General features: G+C 40.5%; 1 protein-coding gene across 1 annotated transcript in view; it reads left to right on the forward strand.

The window, feature by feature from the left end:
- The window catches only part of CNPY3 (canopy FGF signaling regulator 3), a 16,232-nt gene extending 10,339 nt beyond the window's left edge, over positions 1 to 5,893 (forward strand). The window contains exons 5-6 of the mRNA XM_018567452.1: positions 3,826 to 3,943; positions 5,576 to 5,893. Of these exons, the coding sequence (XP_018422954.1) occupies positions 3,826 to 3,943; positions 5,576 to 5,781 (324 nt within the window). The 3' untranslated portion in view covers positions 5,782 to 5,893. The remainder of the gene's footprint in view (positions 1 to 3,825; positions 3,944 to 5,575) is intronic.
- The last annotated feature ends 11,931 nt before the right edge of the window (positions 5,894 to 17,824 follow it).

Genomic DNA, 17,824 nt, shown 5'->3' on the forward strand with positions numbered 1-17,824 from the left:
TTGTTTTTGTTGTTTTGGGGGGGGGGGGGTTTCTGTGTTTGTCTGGCTCTGGTTTTCCCCCTACATACAAATTCCATGCATATAGTTTCTCACTACAAGACTAGAGCACTAGACACTTGGTCAATATACGGTTCAGTTGTCTTGAGTTGCTTGAAAATGTTGCTCTATATTCATATACTGTATTTTGCATAGCCATTATTACGTTGGTTGGTGTTGCAAGCCTTAGTGAGTTTTATACAAAAAAAATCTAGTCTGATATGTCACATGAGACGGGCCAGTCATATAAACAGTTGCTTTTATCCATTTCTATCCATGTGCCCAGTTTTCATGAACAAATATCAGGGGCAGAAGTTTACATAGAGGTACAATACAAATCCTTTGGCAGACTAAACGGCTCCCATGTATGAATTTTATTTGTTTATTTAGCTGCTTGCCTGGACTTGAGCTTTACTATCTTGGGCAACACAAGATATTTGTATTCATTTAGTATTAAACATAAATATGTGAATTAGGGATGCACTGAAATTTTGGCCGAAAATGCCACTTTTGACAAATTGCCAAAAGTGTCATGATGGCCAAAAATGCGGCCGACAATCTGTATCCCTAGCTTAGGTTTGTGTGCCTTCTGATGCAGTGGCTGGCGCCCAACGGGGAGGAGAGAAGCTTTCAGGAAGCCGAGCAGTGGTGACATATGTCAGGATGCGGAGTGGTACGAGCGGTGACAGCTGCCATCTTACAGGAAGCGGAGCTCTCCTCCTGCACCTCCCAGGATGACTTGTACAAAAAATTATCTGGGAATAAATATGGTGAATGTTGCTCCAATCCACATATTTAGCAACCCAATCCATATATTTACCAACATTCACCATATTTATTCCCAGATAGTTTTTTGTACAAGTCATTCTGAATTGAGAAAGCTGGTCGGATGTCCAGTGGAACGTCTTCAAGAAAAATACAGCAAGTCCAGTTGCCTTGACTTATTTCTTACAGATATACAGTACGTGTCTCAATAGATCACATCCTTTAAAATGGACTCCTGTAACTCAAAGCAAGACCCTTGAACCTTGCAACCTGAGGGCAGGGAGTTGAGCAGATGTCTGGACCCTTCTTCTTCAGTGGTGATGGCCTCTTAGCGGAATCTAAATTGGTATCCCACATGGCAGTAATGGCTGTCCATATGCATTGGGCACTTTGGCTGTGGGCCAGGGACATAGATTTTTTTTTTAAAGAATGATTTACTTGAGGGAAGGCATATCTATGGTCATACATTTAACAGTGACATGCACAAGCCTGATTCTAGTTCCGTTCCCCTGCTTCATCTCAGGAGATCTGTGGATGAGGCAGAAGAATCACAATCTTCATCAGCTATTGCTGTTCTACCTCGAAAGTGTTCTCAGTCTTCTTCCCACTTGTACTGCAAATCTCAGAGCCACCAGCCTTCTATTTGGATCTTTATGACTCACTGTACTTGGTGGGTATTGATTTGCTGTCTCCATTGAGCCCCAAGCACAACCCCTTCTTGCAGTTTAGTTCCTCTGATACTCCGCTGTTGTTTCCTCTTTAAACTCTACAACCTGTCATCCTGCTCGGTTGCCTTTTTCCACTCATTTGGGTTTTATACCCTCTTGTCCCTAATAGTTATGGGACCCCCACTCCCTGGGACCTCTGTCTCCTTTGATGGTAAGATCCTGTGTTGCGGAATACCTTTCTGCTTTTACTTCCACTCCTTCTTACAAAGGAGCCTGTGAAGTCCAGGATAATTACAGCAATCACTGTGTTTATCTCTCCTCCACCCCATCTTCTCCTCACAGACGTTTGTACCTACATGGTCTTCATATGTCCATTCCTAAACCTCTTTTCCAAAATAAAGATCTGAATATATTGTGCCCTTAAACTATTTCTAACTGTGATGCTCCTCTTAATCCCTCTTATTAAATGGTGGACCTGTAGGTAAGTTTAAGGAGCTCTTTCTGAGATCAGTCAGTTCCTAGAATTTTGTACTTCATGCAACTGATGGATCCTGTTTCTGTGATCCTCATAAGCAGACTGATCTCTAGACTTAGATTTCCAACTTATATCTGATATCTCCCCAGTTATCCCTTACCAATCTGTTACTGAGACCATTTCCCCTTTGGAAGTCGGGTCTTTGACCTTACAGTCTTGTTTCCTTTTGCTGGACTTGGTCAGGTTACCCATGTTTCTCTTAATGGAGTCTTCTATTTGGATGTTTCCTCAAGTACGATTTTTCATATCGGGCATTTCTTTACATTGGAAAATCCTCATTGGTCATTCTCTAATCTGACCTTCCCTGCATTGCATCCAGCTTCATCTTCTCCTTTGTGAAGGTTACAAACTGTCTTGTTAGTTCGCTTGATCTTCTTCCTCAGTTGGTCTTCTTTTTCATATGTCCTTCTTCATGTGTACACTGTTTCTTAGTGTCTAGACTTTCCTTTCAACTTCCTTCATCTACTTGTTTCTCCCTAGACTGTGAGAGCTCTTCTTGATGGTGACCTTCTTCCTTCCTAAAACTATACATATCATGAACTCCCTTATCTCTTTAGACATGTCATATTGTTACTCTGCTGGGTTCCCGCAAACAAAAAAAGTAATCTTGCATGTCCTTTTGTTCTATTTTGAAGTAAAAACGTCTGTTCTTCAAAGGCAAGTTTTCTGTGTATTACCACATCCCTTTAGCACTTGGTGTTTTGGACTGATTTTGTTCTTGTCCTACTTACTGCTTAATTTACCTCCACACTCTTTTTATCTTGAGGAATTTTGAGGCAGTATGTTTTCCTCCTGGATGTTTTCCTTCCTTATCTCAAGCAGCTCAAGAAGCAAGCTCTCCATCTGTTAATGCTGCAGGACCAAGGATTGGGTGAGTATTTTTTCTTTATTATTGCCCCTAGAGAAAAACAAGCCATTACCAATTGTAGGGCAGGGGTAGCCCCACTGCAAAAGTTAATTCTTCTACAACCTAGAGTTCTTCTTTAAACATCTTACGCTTTTCTATGGATAGCCAAATGCATTTTATTGTGTTGACCACATTGCTGTTTGGTCCTGTTCTTCTGCTGTTGTTTGTTATAACTGTTGTACTTCTACATGAGTGAACAGTTTTTCCTCTATTGAGGCCCATTGTTCTTAGGTAGAGTTTCTCCCCTTGTGATGTTAGCTCTTCGCCATCCAGTTTTTCTTTCAGCATTGGTTTCTTCTCTACTATAGGGAGTGTGATTCTGCGTTGCAGGATCTCTTCGTGGCTATTGCTTGCCCGTCACTTGGTCTGATTTTGAACATTCCATTGGTCTAAAGTTATCTACTATTAGTGAACAATAAAGAAAAAAAGATTTTTGTACTTAAAATCTTTTTCTTGAAGTCGATTGAGTGACAAAGGAATGGTTGATAATCTTAGATCAATGAGTTATGCTGCCACCTTCAGCAGGTTGGGACATGGGCAAACATTATATCCCCGCCTCCAACTATCATGCATCAGAGGGGTGGGACCTGTGTCCCTCAAGGGATTCCAAGAAAATAATTTAATGTGAAGTACAAAAATCCTATTTTTTGCCACATAGACCAAATGCCAATAAACAGAGAATAATTTGACTGTTACACGCTTTTGTTTATAAAATTCATACCAACATTCTGTGTTGTTGTGTGTTTTTTTTAATCAGTGCTGTGTAATTGTTTAGTGAAAAAGAATCATTATTATAGTTTATTTAACACAGAGGTAAAATCTGCATTCTGTACTGAACCTCAAGTACTTTTTCTATCCCCAGGCTGTTATTGTTTCTAAATCCTTCTTCTTTTTTTTTTTCTTATGATAATCAGTGTGATGTCCTGATGGAAGAGTTTGAAGATGTCATTGAAGACTGGTATCGAAACCACCAGCAAGCAGATCTTACAGACTTCCTGTGTGCTAAACATGTCTTAAAGGGACAAGACCAGAGTAAGTGCATCTAATGTCTTTTCTGCCAACCTTTATCTTATAGGGCTTTCAATAAATACAAAGGGACAACACATGCCTGTGTTGCCCTTAGCAACTAGTCATATTCCAAGCTGTCGTTCTTCCAGTGCGGGCAGAACATAAGTCTGTGTTTGTAATCTTCAGCTTGAGCTTTTGAGGTATGCAAGTAGACATTTTACAATAGGAGGAAATGAGAGACTGGACACCAATCTAACTAAAGAAAATGTAAGTTGGCCACACACATATATGATCTTTGTTAGATTTACAGACCACGGTGTACAGGTGATGTGAGCATCTAAACAAAGTTTGTCATTTTATCCAACCAGATAGGTCCTTGCTTTGCTTTGGTTGTTTGCAAATGTAAAGGGGATTGTAATATCTATTATGAGTATAGCCAGCTCAACTACTTTGTTCGGGACAGCAGGTGATGGAAATAAATCTTTCTAGTGTGGACACAGACTGCAGCAAAATACATTTTTCTGCTGGGCAAGGGTTGGAACCTCTTGTCAGGCTATTATTACTGCCTGTTTCTCCCTGACACACTCCCCTTTATTTCATGTCCTGCTGTCACAGGACCGCAATAATAATTTGAAAAAAGTGTATGTTTTAAACTATCTTTAAGTCTATCCAAAACATAAAGAATGGCTGGAGTTGGGCTTAAGAGAGAGCACAGCAGAAGCTGCCTTCTTCAGACTCTTTGTTAATAAACATGTAGCCCTATGCAAATTGAAGCTTGAGCTATTGAGCTCTGGTAACAAACATGTTTTTCTTTTTTAAAGTGAAAATAAACCCCCCAAATTAAAAAAAAAATTGCTAGGGGGGAGGGATTTTGGCAGAAGAGACATGCAAAATATGTTTTGCCCCAAAACTTCTAATTTCCCCAAAATTCAAAATTTTACTTTCTGTGTACACTTGGCGTATGCACTGTGCATTTTACACTTTCGCCTCATTCCTACCATTTGTCAGATGCCAGGAATGGACCAGGTACTGGAGAAAATGTAAAACCCTGTGCTCATGTGCCCAAGAGGATAGCCACAGGACATGGAAGAATTGGCAGCAGAGATGGCAGAGGCAGGGGACGCAGCAATGACAGTTGCCAGCCATGTCCTCCGACAGCACAAATTGAAGTCACTGTATGCCATTATCTGCAAGTATACTGTGTATACTTGCAGGTTGTTTCAAAAAGGTCAGCCCCACCATTGAAGTTTACTTTTGCTTTAACAGAGCAACTAAGAATAAGTTAATGGGGAGGAGGGGGAACTCAATGTGTTACTTTCTAGTTGGAAATGACAATACAAAATGGTATGTGCAAAATGTTCATGTTTACCTGACAAAAATGCTTTTTAGTCCTCAACATATTACAAATGAAGGGAAATATCTAAACTTCCTATACATTCCCTTTTGATATGAACATTCTGTGATTCTTTTGAGTTCAATCGAAACTTTAGCGCTATCACATTCTTCTCCATACCCAGTGGCACTGGGTATTTCCTTTTGGTTTCCAAAAGCTAAAGATGAGGAGGTTAAAGTAAACCCTTTTGGTGGTAGATAACACTTTTTTTGATAAATAAGTCCCTTTTGTTTTTGTTTTATTACGATTGTTTGTACTTGCAGGTTGCCTGGATGAAAAATGGAGTGGTAGGAAGGGAGACACTGCTCCTTCCACTGGTAAAAAGAAACAATCAAATAAAGGGGGGAAAAAGAAATCCAAGAAAGCCAAAGAAAACTCAAAGAATCGGAACCCTGACAAGCCACCTGCAGGAAAAGCAGATATGTCTGAGACACAGACTTCTCAAAGCAGGACTAATGATGAACTTTGACAAAGCTCAGACAAACTTGAATAGGTTACATAAACCCCTTTTGTCCTAGACATATCTCTTGGATTTGAGTCTCCATTCTTCCTGCTCAGCTCAGCAGATGCCCATCACAAGAGGACAATGGAGGAACGTTACAGTGTATCACTACTGGGTCCTCTGTTACTGTATGACTCGTAGGTTTCACATGTTGACCTGTTTCTTATTGCCTCCTGTGTGAATGACAAGGACCCAGCCTATTGCTATCCAGCCAACTGTGTCTTCATTAGGGGTTAGCCCACCCAAAATTGATATTTCAGCTCTGAATAAGTACTTCCTTGCTTCTTAAATCTATGTAAAAAATATCTATGCACACCGCTTTCCAGCTCTGCCACCCTACCAAATCTCTATACCCAACTTCCTAGTTACCAGGCATCTGTGTCTGGAATGCCAGTTTTGTCCATCTGCCATGTACATTTGTTTTTTTTCAAGATTCTTCAGATGTTTTATATTTTCTAGAGTATGGGAAAAGAAGCAAGCCTCCCTTGCTGTGGCTGGGAAGCATAACTGTGAAAACTTTTCTGAGGTGTCTCAAAAAGATAAAAGCAGCAAACTATTGTACTGACATCCATTCGAAGCTGAAATACCATTTGTGGGTGCAGTTTGGCTTTACCTGGCTTTCTGACTTATAGTAGGCATGACATGTTTTCACATTTTGGGTTCCTATCAGTATTATTCCTTACTGAAAAGTCCTTGCAGCTAGCTGGTCTTTGCTGTGTTCTGTACTTCATATTAGTAATCCCTGCGTACAGCTGTCCCTTCTCATTTCTTTAAAGGGTCAGTCTATTTAAAACTTATATTTGTTATGGTTGGGGGTGGTTCAGTCGCCCACCCATCTAATTGGGAGCTTGGATAGCAAAATCTTCTTAGCAAAAGTTCCTAGCTTCCGCCAGAGTGTTTTTTTTTCTAAGGATGATCATTCTTCCCTTTTGAGTCTCATCTTGTAGGGACATCTTACTGTTGGAGACCTCTGGAGCTGTGGTACCCAACCTGTGGCCACAGCAGTCAGTAGTGGGAGCATTGACTTGTAAAAAGGCCTTTAATAACAGTACCCTCTAGCAGTTTCATGTAACATATTCATAGTCGCTGACTGTCCCCTACAGCCTGACTTTATTTTCCAACCACTTCTGTAGAACAGTCTCTGGCACTTTCCTGTGAAGTGTGTCCTCAATATTTATTATAAGTAATGCTGGACTGTCATAGACTATTTGTGTCCCTTTGGAGACATTAGGGGCTGCATTTGAGGCCACCATACCTTGTAAGTTGACAGAGAGAAGTAGAAATCAATGGCTGATTCAACCCAGCATCCTCACATAACTGTATTGTTAGTTTTGGGTAGACTGACTTTTTATTTTCACATTTTAGCTCCACAGTCTTTATCTGTTTCATGTTGCTGTAATTTAAACGCTTTTTTTCTGCAGTCATATCTGTATTGTGTATAGACTTTTATCTTTATTTTGATCTTAGAATGTCCTCTGTGAATTGTTGCAACTATTCTCTTTCTAACATGGTGCTGAAAAGCAGAAGCTGGTTTTTATGGGAAACACAATCACTTTAGATTCTGCCCAACACGAGGCTACAATGTCTGCATCCAACCATTTTGCTTTCATTCCTTGTCTTTTGGGTCCTGTCATATACTCTACAGTCCAAAATACTGATACAGTTTGGCTAACTTGCATTACGATGGATGATGTTACCGCTGAAAGATATTTTGTTATATCTGTCTTGCAGACTTTACAAGTCTTCTTATTTTCTGAAATGAAGTAAATAAATGGATTTTAATGAATATGTGGTACATTTACTTGAACTGTACATCTGAGGCTGCTCAGTTGCATATGTTTTTATAGAACAAAGAACATTCATACCTCCTACAGATTGTGACCTTGGTGGAAAATAAATCAAAAGTCCAGCAGTGCTAACCAATTGGCCACTGTTCTGCCTTAACACATAGCAATCTAAAGTAAACTTGTCATGAGAGAAATACAGGACTGCCATTGATGATCTCTTACTGAAAATGCCAGTTGCTTGTCTAAAATGTCCATTCAATAGCTTCAATACTTATAAGTGGACCTACACCCTCCATTCAAAGAACAGTATGTAATTAGACCCAGTGCCAAATCTCTATCTGCACATGCATGAGATATTTGCCAGGTCTAATTACATAATGGTGCAGTGATTGGAGGGGATGGGGGAACTAGAAAGAGAAAGCTGGCTTCCATGGGGGGAGGTAAGAATAATTTGGGAGGTTCAGAAAAATGGGAAATCACCGGCACTCAATATCGTTTTCAGATCTTGTTGATCATTTATTAATGTCACAAGTGTCAGAAGAGCCTTGCTCTTCTGACACTTGTCACATTGTAATTATCAATAAGATCTGAAAAATATATTTTGAGTGCTGGTGATTTCCCATTTTTCTGTACTTGAAGAAATCCGAGCACCATCCGTGTTCATCACTACGAGCACCACATTGCTTATTGGTTCTAGACAGGAGAAATATCCATACAAATCATGTGGGAGGTTGACGTCACTAACCTGGAAAGTATGCAGATGAAGATGTAATGGAAGCCTTGGTAGTTTTCTTGCGACGCATGTTCTTTTTAAATAAGAAAAAATATAGTGAAAGTGCAAAACTACTTATTTTCCTTCGTTGGTCTGCATTTTTGACACATTCCCAAAGAGAATCCACAAGGAGCACGTGCCATCTTTACCTATATACAACCTATACGTTATACATATACAACCTATATGTTATTTTTTTCCAACTTCAGTTTCTATTCAAGTTTAAAACACGTACAGCCACTGCTGTTCTTTATTCCCAGAGAAAATGTTAGCATTAGTTGGGATAAGGAAATAGGCGGCGGGGAAGCACGCAAGCCATAGGGGGTTAGGGTGTGTGATGTTATGTTTGATCATTTTTTTTTTTCTTCTCTACCCTACATATATCCTCTTTGTTGTTTTACCTTGCAATATCAGAAGGTGGCATGGAACCAGCAAATGTGTGTGGAAGAATTGAAAAATGATTAACGTATGGCATTGAATTTACTTACATTGAAAGTAGAGGGATTTAATAATCCAAATAAGAGGGTGAAAGCATTCCAATTCTTTAAATCAATACAAGCGGATATACTTTGTCTACCAGAAACTCACTTTACTAAAGAATCATATCCAAAATATTTTTCAAAGTACTATCCTCAGATATACTGTATATGGCTAATGCATCAGTAAAGAAAAGTGGAGTCTTGGTTGGATTTAGTAAATCAGCACTCTTCACGCTTGAGCGAGAAATACCTGATCCGGAAGGGTGTTGTTTAATCTTATGGGCGGCACTTTGGAGATAAACTGGTAACCTTTGGCGTCTACTATGCCCCAAATACTAATCAGGTTTCCTTCTTAACACACTTTCTTCAAGTTGTGGGAAAACATAGACAGGGGCGTTGCTGTTACTTCATGTGGTGATTCTAATATGGTTTTACAGCCTTTACTGGACAGAAAGTCTCAATCATCTTCAGGATATGCTGATATACCATCACAAGAGTTCTATAATCTTATAAGGCGCTACTCATTGACTGACTGTTGGAGAGAAGTTAATCCATCCAAGAAGGATTTTACATATTACTCATATCCACATACTAGTTGCTCTAGAATTGATAATGGGTTTGTTGAGTTAACTATAGCTACGTGTATGGGGAAGGCAGAGATAAAGCTGGTTTCATGGTCAGACGATGATGCAGTATGCGTGACCTTAACATCGCTGATTAATAAAGCAAGGGGAGTATATTGGACACTGAGAAATAGCTTACTCAGCGATCCTAAGACCTGTGAGCAAGTAAGGTTATCCTTGCTAGACAGATACCAGTGCCGAAACTTGGCATTTTCACAAGAACTACCCGGGTTGCAGAAGTTGCAGCTGCGACTGGACTCTGGCACTCCACCACTGTCCTGAAATCATTAATTTGTAGTGTTTTAGAAAAACTGTCACATGACACTAAACAAAAATGTATCAGTAGTTAGTATCTGTGAGTGATTACAACAAAAATCTGCGCTCTTGGAAAATGAACTAAAATAATCAAATAGTGGTCATAAAGCTGCTATGAGAGGTGTGGATGTGAAAATGTGAAGAATTAAAAATGACAGCTGCCTCCTAACTTTTTTTTTCGTTTTTCTCTAGTCTAGTCTTGGAGCTGGAAAGGTATCAGTACTTGTACCAAGTACGAGACCTTGATATCTTTGCATCCCTATAACAAAGCCGCAGTGTCGTCAGTGACCACTTTGTGGGAAGCCCATAAGGCAGCAATAATACAGATATCCAGAAGAAAAAGAGAGGAATATTTCAGAAAAAAAGAGATGGAGGAAAACTATAGTAGGTTAACGGAACAGTTTAAGGAAAAAACGACTGCTAGAATAAAAAGGAAGTTGGAGGAAGTTAAGACCCAGTTAGATATAATTTAAACACAGGAAGCAGAAAGGGAGCTATTATGAGCACAGAATAGGCAGGATATGATGCTGGCAAATTGGCTCCGTAAAAGAGACCCTTTGGTTAAACCAATACGTTGGAATATTGCAGGTCAACTGTATTCTAGTGACCCAGTAAAAATCTTCGCGGAGATTTCAGAAGAGAATGAAGCAGTTGAATGAGGTCCTTCAAGAAATAGATAAAGGAAATGTAGAAATGTTAAACAGTATTTTGCAAGGAGAACAACTGGGCCTGGATATGCAGGTGGCAGCAGTTGCAGTGCTTCCTAAACCAAAGACAGATCACACTAACTGGAATAACTACTGCCCAATAGACATGTGCACTGCCAAAAAATTAGTTTAGTTTCGTTTAGTTTTAAATTCGGATTTGTGTTATTTCGTTTTTCGGGATTCGGAATTCGGACGAAATTCGGTTGCGTTAGTTCGAACGTTCGTTTCGTTTTCTGTTCTTATTCGTTTCATATTCGTTTTGTATTCGTTTCGTTCCTTCGTTCGTTTGGAGCAAAGTGACATTTGAAGGGGGAAAAATATTTTTCTCCTTCTCTAATGTCACTTTGCTCCAACGAACGAAACGAATAAGAAACGAATAAGAACAGAAAACGAAACGAACGTTCAAACTAACGCTACCGAATTTCGGAATTGGAAATTCGGATTCGTTTGCCGTTTGGAGTACGAATTTATGAAACTTTGTCAGTGGTAAATTTCTCAATACTACAAAATTGAGTAAACAAATGCTAGAGGAATGGAAGAGGTATCAAATATCATGGTTTGGGTGAATTGCAGCAGTTAAAATGTCTCTGCTGCCTATAATATTATATTTGTTTAGAATATTGCCAGTAGCAATTTCAAAGCATGTTTTGGATGCAATGTAGAGACAACTGTTGTATTTTATATGGAGAGGGAAAAAATGTGTGCATCAAAAGATACTGTTTCAATACAAATAGAACGGAGGCTTGTCAGTTCCCAATCTACTAGCATACTATCATGTGGCAGAAATATCCCCTGTGTTTTTGTATTTTGTTGTATCTGAAATCCCGCATTGGTTAGTTATAGAAAAGGCAGAAATGCATCCTATTGGGATTGATATGCTAATATGGGTACCGCCAGTGAGAAGGAAGGAAATAATGCTGTTTTGAGACACATACTTATTGTATGGGATACAATAAGAGGCCCGGGGAAAATGATGTTGCCACAGAATCCACTGGATAAATTAATTTAAAATCCCCTTTTTTTCACCAGGATTGGAGGAGCCAGGTAAGTTTTAAAACTGGACGAACGTAGGATTAAAAAAAGTGCGGGATTGTCTATCAGTAGCAAGAATTCTGCAGTTTAAAGATTTAAAAAAAAAGTAGGGCTGTTACTGATTAAAATTTTCGTGTTCGATTAATCGAAATTCTTTTTAATCGATTAATTTCGATTAATTATAACGCACATACAGATCCAACTACATTGGCCTATACACATACAGCACAGCAATGAAGTAATAAAATAAACTAGGATCACACTAATCCAGCACGTTATTAATCTCACGTGCCCCACTCAATATGGCCGCCGCTTGAGTGGGGCAACGCAGCATAATAACGTGCTGGATTAGTGTGATCCTAGTTCATTTTATTACTTCATTGCTGTGCTGTATGTGTATAGGCCAATGCCTTGGCTGGCGCTCGTGCAGAAAGTTCCAACAAAATTTTAATGGATCAAAAAGATTAACGATTAATCGAGAAATGAATCGTTAATTTGCACAGCCCTATAAAAAAGTTTTAATCTTCCTGCTTCAGCATTCTTTAGGTACCTCCAGATAAGGAGCTTTATTAATCCTTTTGTGGCCACGAACGTACCTAGTACATCATTGGCAGCACAACCCTGCTAAGGCCGTCGGGACTCTGTTTACCTTTGTAAAGCTGGCTGCTGGTTTTACAATAGAAGCAATAATTGAAAAAAAATGTAAAGTCCCTGCGAGCGCGTGCACATTCACACAAACATGCGTCTGGTGCGCCAACAAATGAAAATGTTGAATGCGCTACAAATGTTTGGGTTTGATAAAGAGTTGCGCCAATATCGTGCAACATAAAAATTTGCAATTGCTTACCATTTTATTGTACAGGGTGTTGGCTTTCAGGAAATATGTAATGTTTTGGGGGGGGTTTGAAGTAATTTTCAGGCCTAAAATGTGGATTATATCGTGTGCAAAAAAAAAAAAAGGCCTTAGCAGAGAAAGGGTTAATACAATAAAACATATTATTGGTAACGGTTTATGGAATTTAACTGAATTTGAGAACAGATGCTACCAGAGTCCTGGGGGTAAAGAAGCAATCTCATTTGTTTATAATATATTGATGAGGCAGCACGTCACCCCTGTGAAGTTTTATACTGAGCAATAAGAAAAAGATCTAGAAAGAGTTTTAGGGGGGAGAATGGAGGAAAGAAACTGGACCAAGTTATGGAATACCATCGCACATTGCTCAGTGAATATTTCAGCAACTGAGACAAATTATACATTTTTAACACACTAGTGTAGCGCCCTCTAAAATGTCGCTATTCAATTTAGAGATACCTGGACTGTAACCAGTCTAGATACTGATTATACAGAGCTCTGCATTCTATAGGTGTCCCTGAGTCTGCTGGATCGATTGCTCCTCCTGTTGCTGAGGAAAAGGGAGCCTTGGTATACAGTGAGGGAGGAGCCATCCTCAGGTTATGACTATGCACCTGGCCCTAGCCAATCCCTGAGTAGGATGACTCAGAGGCATGGTTGAGGGCAGGTGATAAAAGGTCTGGGGACATTGTGGAGAGCATTCTTTCCCCTAGGGGCCTCGCCCTAGGAGGACTGTGTGTGATGCAGAGCAAGCAGCCTGGGCCTCAGCACATGGCAGGTGCTGAGGGGCCTGGAGGCCTAAGGATACACTGATACTTCACTGGGCCCATACACGTGGCAGGTGTTGGGTGCCTTGTTCTAAGAAGATACTCTCATTTAACTGGAGTGCTCCTTGGCAGTTGCAGATGCTGAGGGCACAGAAGTTCCAGATCCTAAAGAGGAAAATACCTGATGGAAGCTGGGTCGGGGAGGAGTCCGCTTGTTGAGGGGTACCGCAGAGGAGCTGGTGCGAGCGTCCGTCTGGGACCCACAAGGGAGATCCCACACCCTATTCCAGGTATCTGTTCACAGTACTACTACTACTACTACTACTATTGGTCCCTGGGACCAGATCGCAGTGATTTCGGCCTTAGCGGTTGCTAGGGGAGAAAGCTGTCCTCAGAAGTATTTCCAAATGGCATCCTACAGATCCTAAACCCTCTCTCTCCTATTGATGTTGCAAATAAATATCCTAAAAAGACCCTAAGACTCGAGCCGTTCTGTCCGTGAGTGTCGGTGTGCTGTTGCTGATCAAAGGGGACCGGTAGCTGGAACCAACAGGTAGGAGAACCTATTTCAATATTCAGCGGCTCCTTCGGGGGTGAGCGCTACACTAGTATATGGTCCTACAGAAAACAGTTGGATTTGGAAGAGGACCCTCTCCCAATTGCTTTTGAGGATGCCCAGAAACACAAACTTTCCTGCATACAGTATGGGAATGTTGTAAAACAAGACGGTTCTAGAGACGCGTTCAACAGTTAATATATACAGTTTTGGGCAAAACTATGAAGAGAAACCCATGGGAAGCATAATTGAATTTGAGACCAAAGATAAAAGAAAAACTATGGGCAATTACCGACGATAATGCAAAAAAGTTTCAAAAGATTTGGAGACTTATATGCCAATGGTAGGTAGATTACATAGTTACATAGTTACATAGTATTTGAGGTTGAATAAAGACATTAGTCCATCAAGTCCAACCTATTAGGATCTCATTCTAGGAGTACCTGTACCCCTGTATATTACCTGTACCCCTGTATATTACGGTCCCTTAAGAAATCGTCCAAAAGTTTCTTGAACAATTCCACATTATTTGCTGAAATCACCGCCTGTGGCAGGGAGTTCCAGACCCTAACTGATCTTACTGTGAAGAACCCCCTTCGCCCCTTGTGCTGGAATTTTTTTTCCACCAATTTTAGGTGATGGCCTCTAGTTTTTGTAACGGAGTTAATGATATGCAAATAGGTAGATAGCTGGAATTTCCATCCTATGGGGGCGGTGGGGGGAGAGAGAATTTTTGTTTCTTAACTTTCAAATTAAAACAAGGAACAAAATGGTCAATTTCACTCATAAAGCACAGAAGAATGATGGGGGCTCAGACAAGAAACACTGAAGGATCCCATGCTTTTCCTCTGAGCAATAATAAATAAATGACCCAACCTCAATTGCCAGGAAGGCCTTTTCAACACAAGCTACATTTACATCACTTTCGGAAACAAAGTACAATCATTATGGAGAAGCCAAATACCCCATAAATTGCAATACTGTAGTAAGGACTGATTTATCTTAGCAAACATGTACTCAAAGTAGGTACTATAATCTAGAAGCTTTACAAAAAGCAGCGTAGTGGGACTTTAATATTAAAGGAGAACTATGGGGTTAAGGCTTTTCCCCATAGTTCTCCTTAGGGTAATGGGTAGACACAAACTAGCGTCCTCCCATCACCCTAGGCTCAGTATACCGCGAGCTGTAGTTCGCGGTATACTGAGACGCCGCAGTATACCGCGAGCTGCTGCTTGCGGTATACTGAGACGCCGCAGCTGAAGCGGATCCCGACAATTGTGCCGGGATCCGCCCAGCTGCGTGACTGACAGCTGGCTCTGCCTATCCCCTGTCACGGCAGAGAGCCGTGACAGGATCGAGAGGTGAGCGAATGCCGGTATGTGTTCGCTCACCTCCCGATCTACTGAGCCGACCTGTGGCAGTCTCATTGTTTACCACAATGCCAAGGAGGCAAAACATCAGCAATGATCTTAGAGTAGCAATTATTGCTGCCCATCAATCCGGGAAGGGTTATAAGGCCATTTCCAAACAATTTGAAGTCCATCATTCTACTGTGAGGAAAATTATTTACAAGAGGGAAACATTCAATTCTAATCTTCCCAGGAGTGGATGTTCCAGCAAATTCACCCCAAGGTCAGACCGTGCAATGGTCAGAGAAATTACAAAAAAGGAGTTACATCTCAGCCTCTAATGGCCTCAGTTAGCATGATAAATGTTAAAGTTCATGACCTTACAGTTAAAAAAAAAAAAGACTGAACAAGTATGGTTTGCTTGGAAGGGTTGCATCAGAACAAACCACAAGACTTCTGGAACAATGTCCTTTGGACAGACAAGACCAAAGTGGAGATGTTTAGCCCTAGCACAGTGCCACGTTTGGGAAAAACCAAACACAGCACATCAGTACAAACACCTCATACCAACTGCCAAGCATGGTGGTGGAGGGGTGATGATTTGGGCTTGTTTTGCAGCCCCAGGACTGTGGTGGGACCTTAAAGTGATATTAAAGCTATAGGTTTTTGTTTTTTTTTTATTTTCCTGGGAGGTTGTCTTTATTTTAGATCTTTGTTTTTTTCCCCCTTCATTTCTCAATTCCTCTTTTTCTAGTGGGTCACCGCATCGTAGTGGCTGCTGTGGAGGCACCCGTGCATGCTCGTTCCCGGCCGTGCCTGCAGTAGCTGTGTGCGTCCATAAACATACACAGCCCTCCTCGCCTCCCAACAGGTTGATTGACGCAGAAGGAGCCTATGGCTCTACTGCCCTCTATCTCCTCCCCCGCAACCAGGAAGTTTGGGACAGAGGATCCCTGCGGGGACCGGTGGCGGTGACAAGCATCCGGGACAGGTAAGTGTGGGGGGACAGGGGGAGTCAAAAAGGTACCTGGTGTGGCTCCTTCTGCCCTCAATTTCCTACCCCGCAACCAGGAAGTTTGGGACAGAGGATCCCTACAGGGACCGGTGGCGGTGACAAGCATCAGTGACAGGTAAGTGTGGGGGGACAGGGGGAGTCAGAAAGGTACCTGGTGTTTTTTAACTTAATGCAGAGAATGCATTAAGATAAAAAACGCCCAGCCTTTAAGAGAGCTGTGCATAAACAAATGCCTGCAAAGTTCAATGAGCCTAAGCAATGTTGTAAAGAAGGGTGGGTTCTGCAAGCTACTTAATCATAAGGTGTACTTAGTTTTTCATACACAACTTCTTCATTTTGGCTTTATGTTTGTAAAATAAGTAATGACATGGTGTAATGTCACGTGTTGTTGTTCATCTGAGGTTGTATTTACCTCAATTTAAGGCCTCCTAAGGACCAGATGAATTTTATGTACTGATCCGTAAAACCATTGAATTTAAAGAGGGTGTACTTTCTTTTTCACATGTGTTGTATGTAACCATAGGATTTTAATAATAAAATGATCATAGCTTCTTTTAAAGAAAATAACAGTAACTATCCCATATCTGTAGACAGTGTCAACCCTTAAAAGACCCTTAAAAGACACCAGCATACTTTGCAATAAGCACCGTGCATCTTTGTGAACTTTATTGATGTTTTTCAGACTAGGTCAGTTAAACATTTCCCTCACTTATGAAGGATAGATGTTTCCTGTGCCCTCTACTTTGCGGTTAGTTATTCCACATGAAAGCAGCTAAAATATGCATGGCTCTTTAGCCTTTTGTATTTAAATGGAAGAATGATGCACGTCATTCCTGAAGCATCCAACTCAAGGGAACGAAGATAATCTGCGGTTGGAATTAGATACGGATAACACTTCTAAAAGTCAAAGAAGAACTTTGGGGGAAATTATTATTAACCCTTGCAGTGGTGCTACCCCCGCTTTACAATGGTTAAGTGCTCATTTGTGTCTAAGGAGGAAAATAAAAAAGTTATACTCACCTTTTTTTTTAGTTATGATGGAATCGAGGTTTTCTCTCTGCAAATAAATTAGTTACAGAATAATCAAAAGCTCTTTTGTTTGTAAGGCTCATCCTAATTACTACTTTATAAACTCTTTATATTTAAGTGACACTAATCTCAGGAGTTAAAGTGACACTAAACTCAGGAATTAAATCTTAAAAATGCATTCAAGTAACTTAACTATTAACAAAAATGCTTCTGATTTGTGTATCACTCGGCTGTAGATCCTCAAATCATATCTGAATTGGTGCTGACACTGTCCTTCCTTCTGGAAGGTGCCTACTTTTGTTCCCCATGGTCCCTGTGTGTGTTGTAAAGTAGCCACCGCTCCAAGCTCACTTCTGTGGTGGACTACAATCTCAATACAAAATAGTAAACTAAACATGAGATTGTTGTCCATCACGGGAGTGATCTTGGAGTGGTGGATACTTTACAACACACACAGGGACCATGGGGAACTGAAGTAGGCACCCTCCCGAAGGAAGGACAGTGTCAGCATCAATTCAGAGATGATTTGAGAATCTACAGCCGAGTGATACACAAATAAGATACATTTTTGTTATTAGTTAAGGTGCATTTGTTAAGAGTTAGGGTAAATTAATGGATTTTTAAGATTTAACTCCTGAGTTTAGTGTCACTTTAAATCTTAAAAATGCATGAATCTTCCCTAACTCTTAACAAAAATGTATCTTATTTGTGTATTACTAAGCTGTA

The sequence above is a fragment of the Nanorana parkeri genome, unplaced genomic scaffold, assembly GCF_000935625.1.
Source record: "Nanorana parkeri isolate BGI_ZX_2015 unplaced genomic scaffold, ASM93562v1 scaffold1050, whole genome shotgun sequence".
Taxonomy (NCBI): domain Eukaryota; kingdom Metazoa; phylum Chordata; class Amphibia; order Anura; family Dicroglossidae; genus Nanorana; species Nanorana parkeri.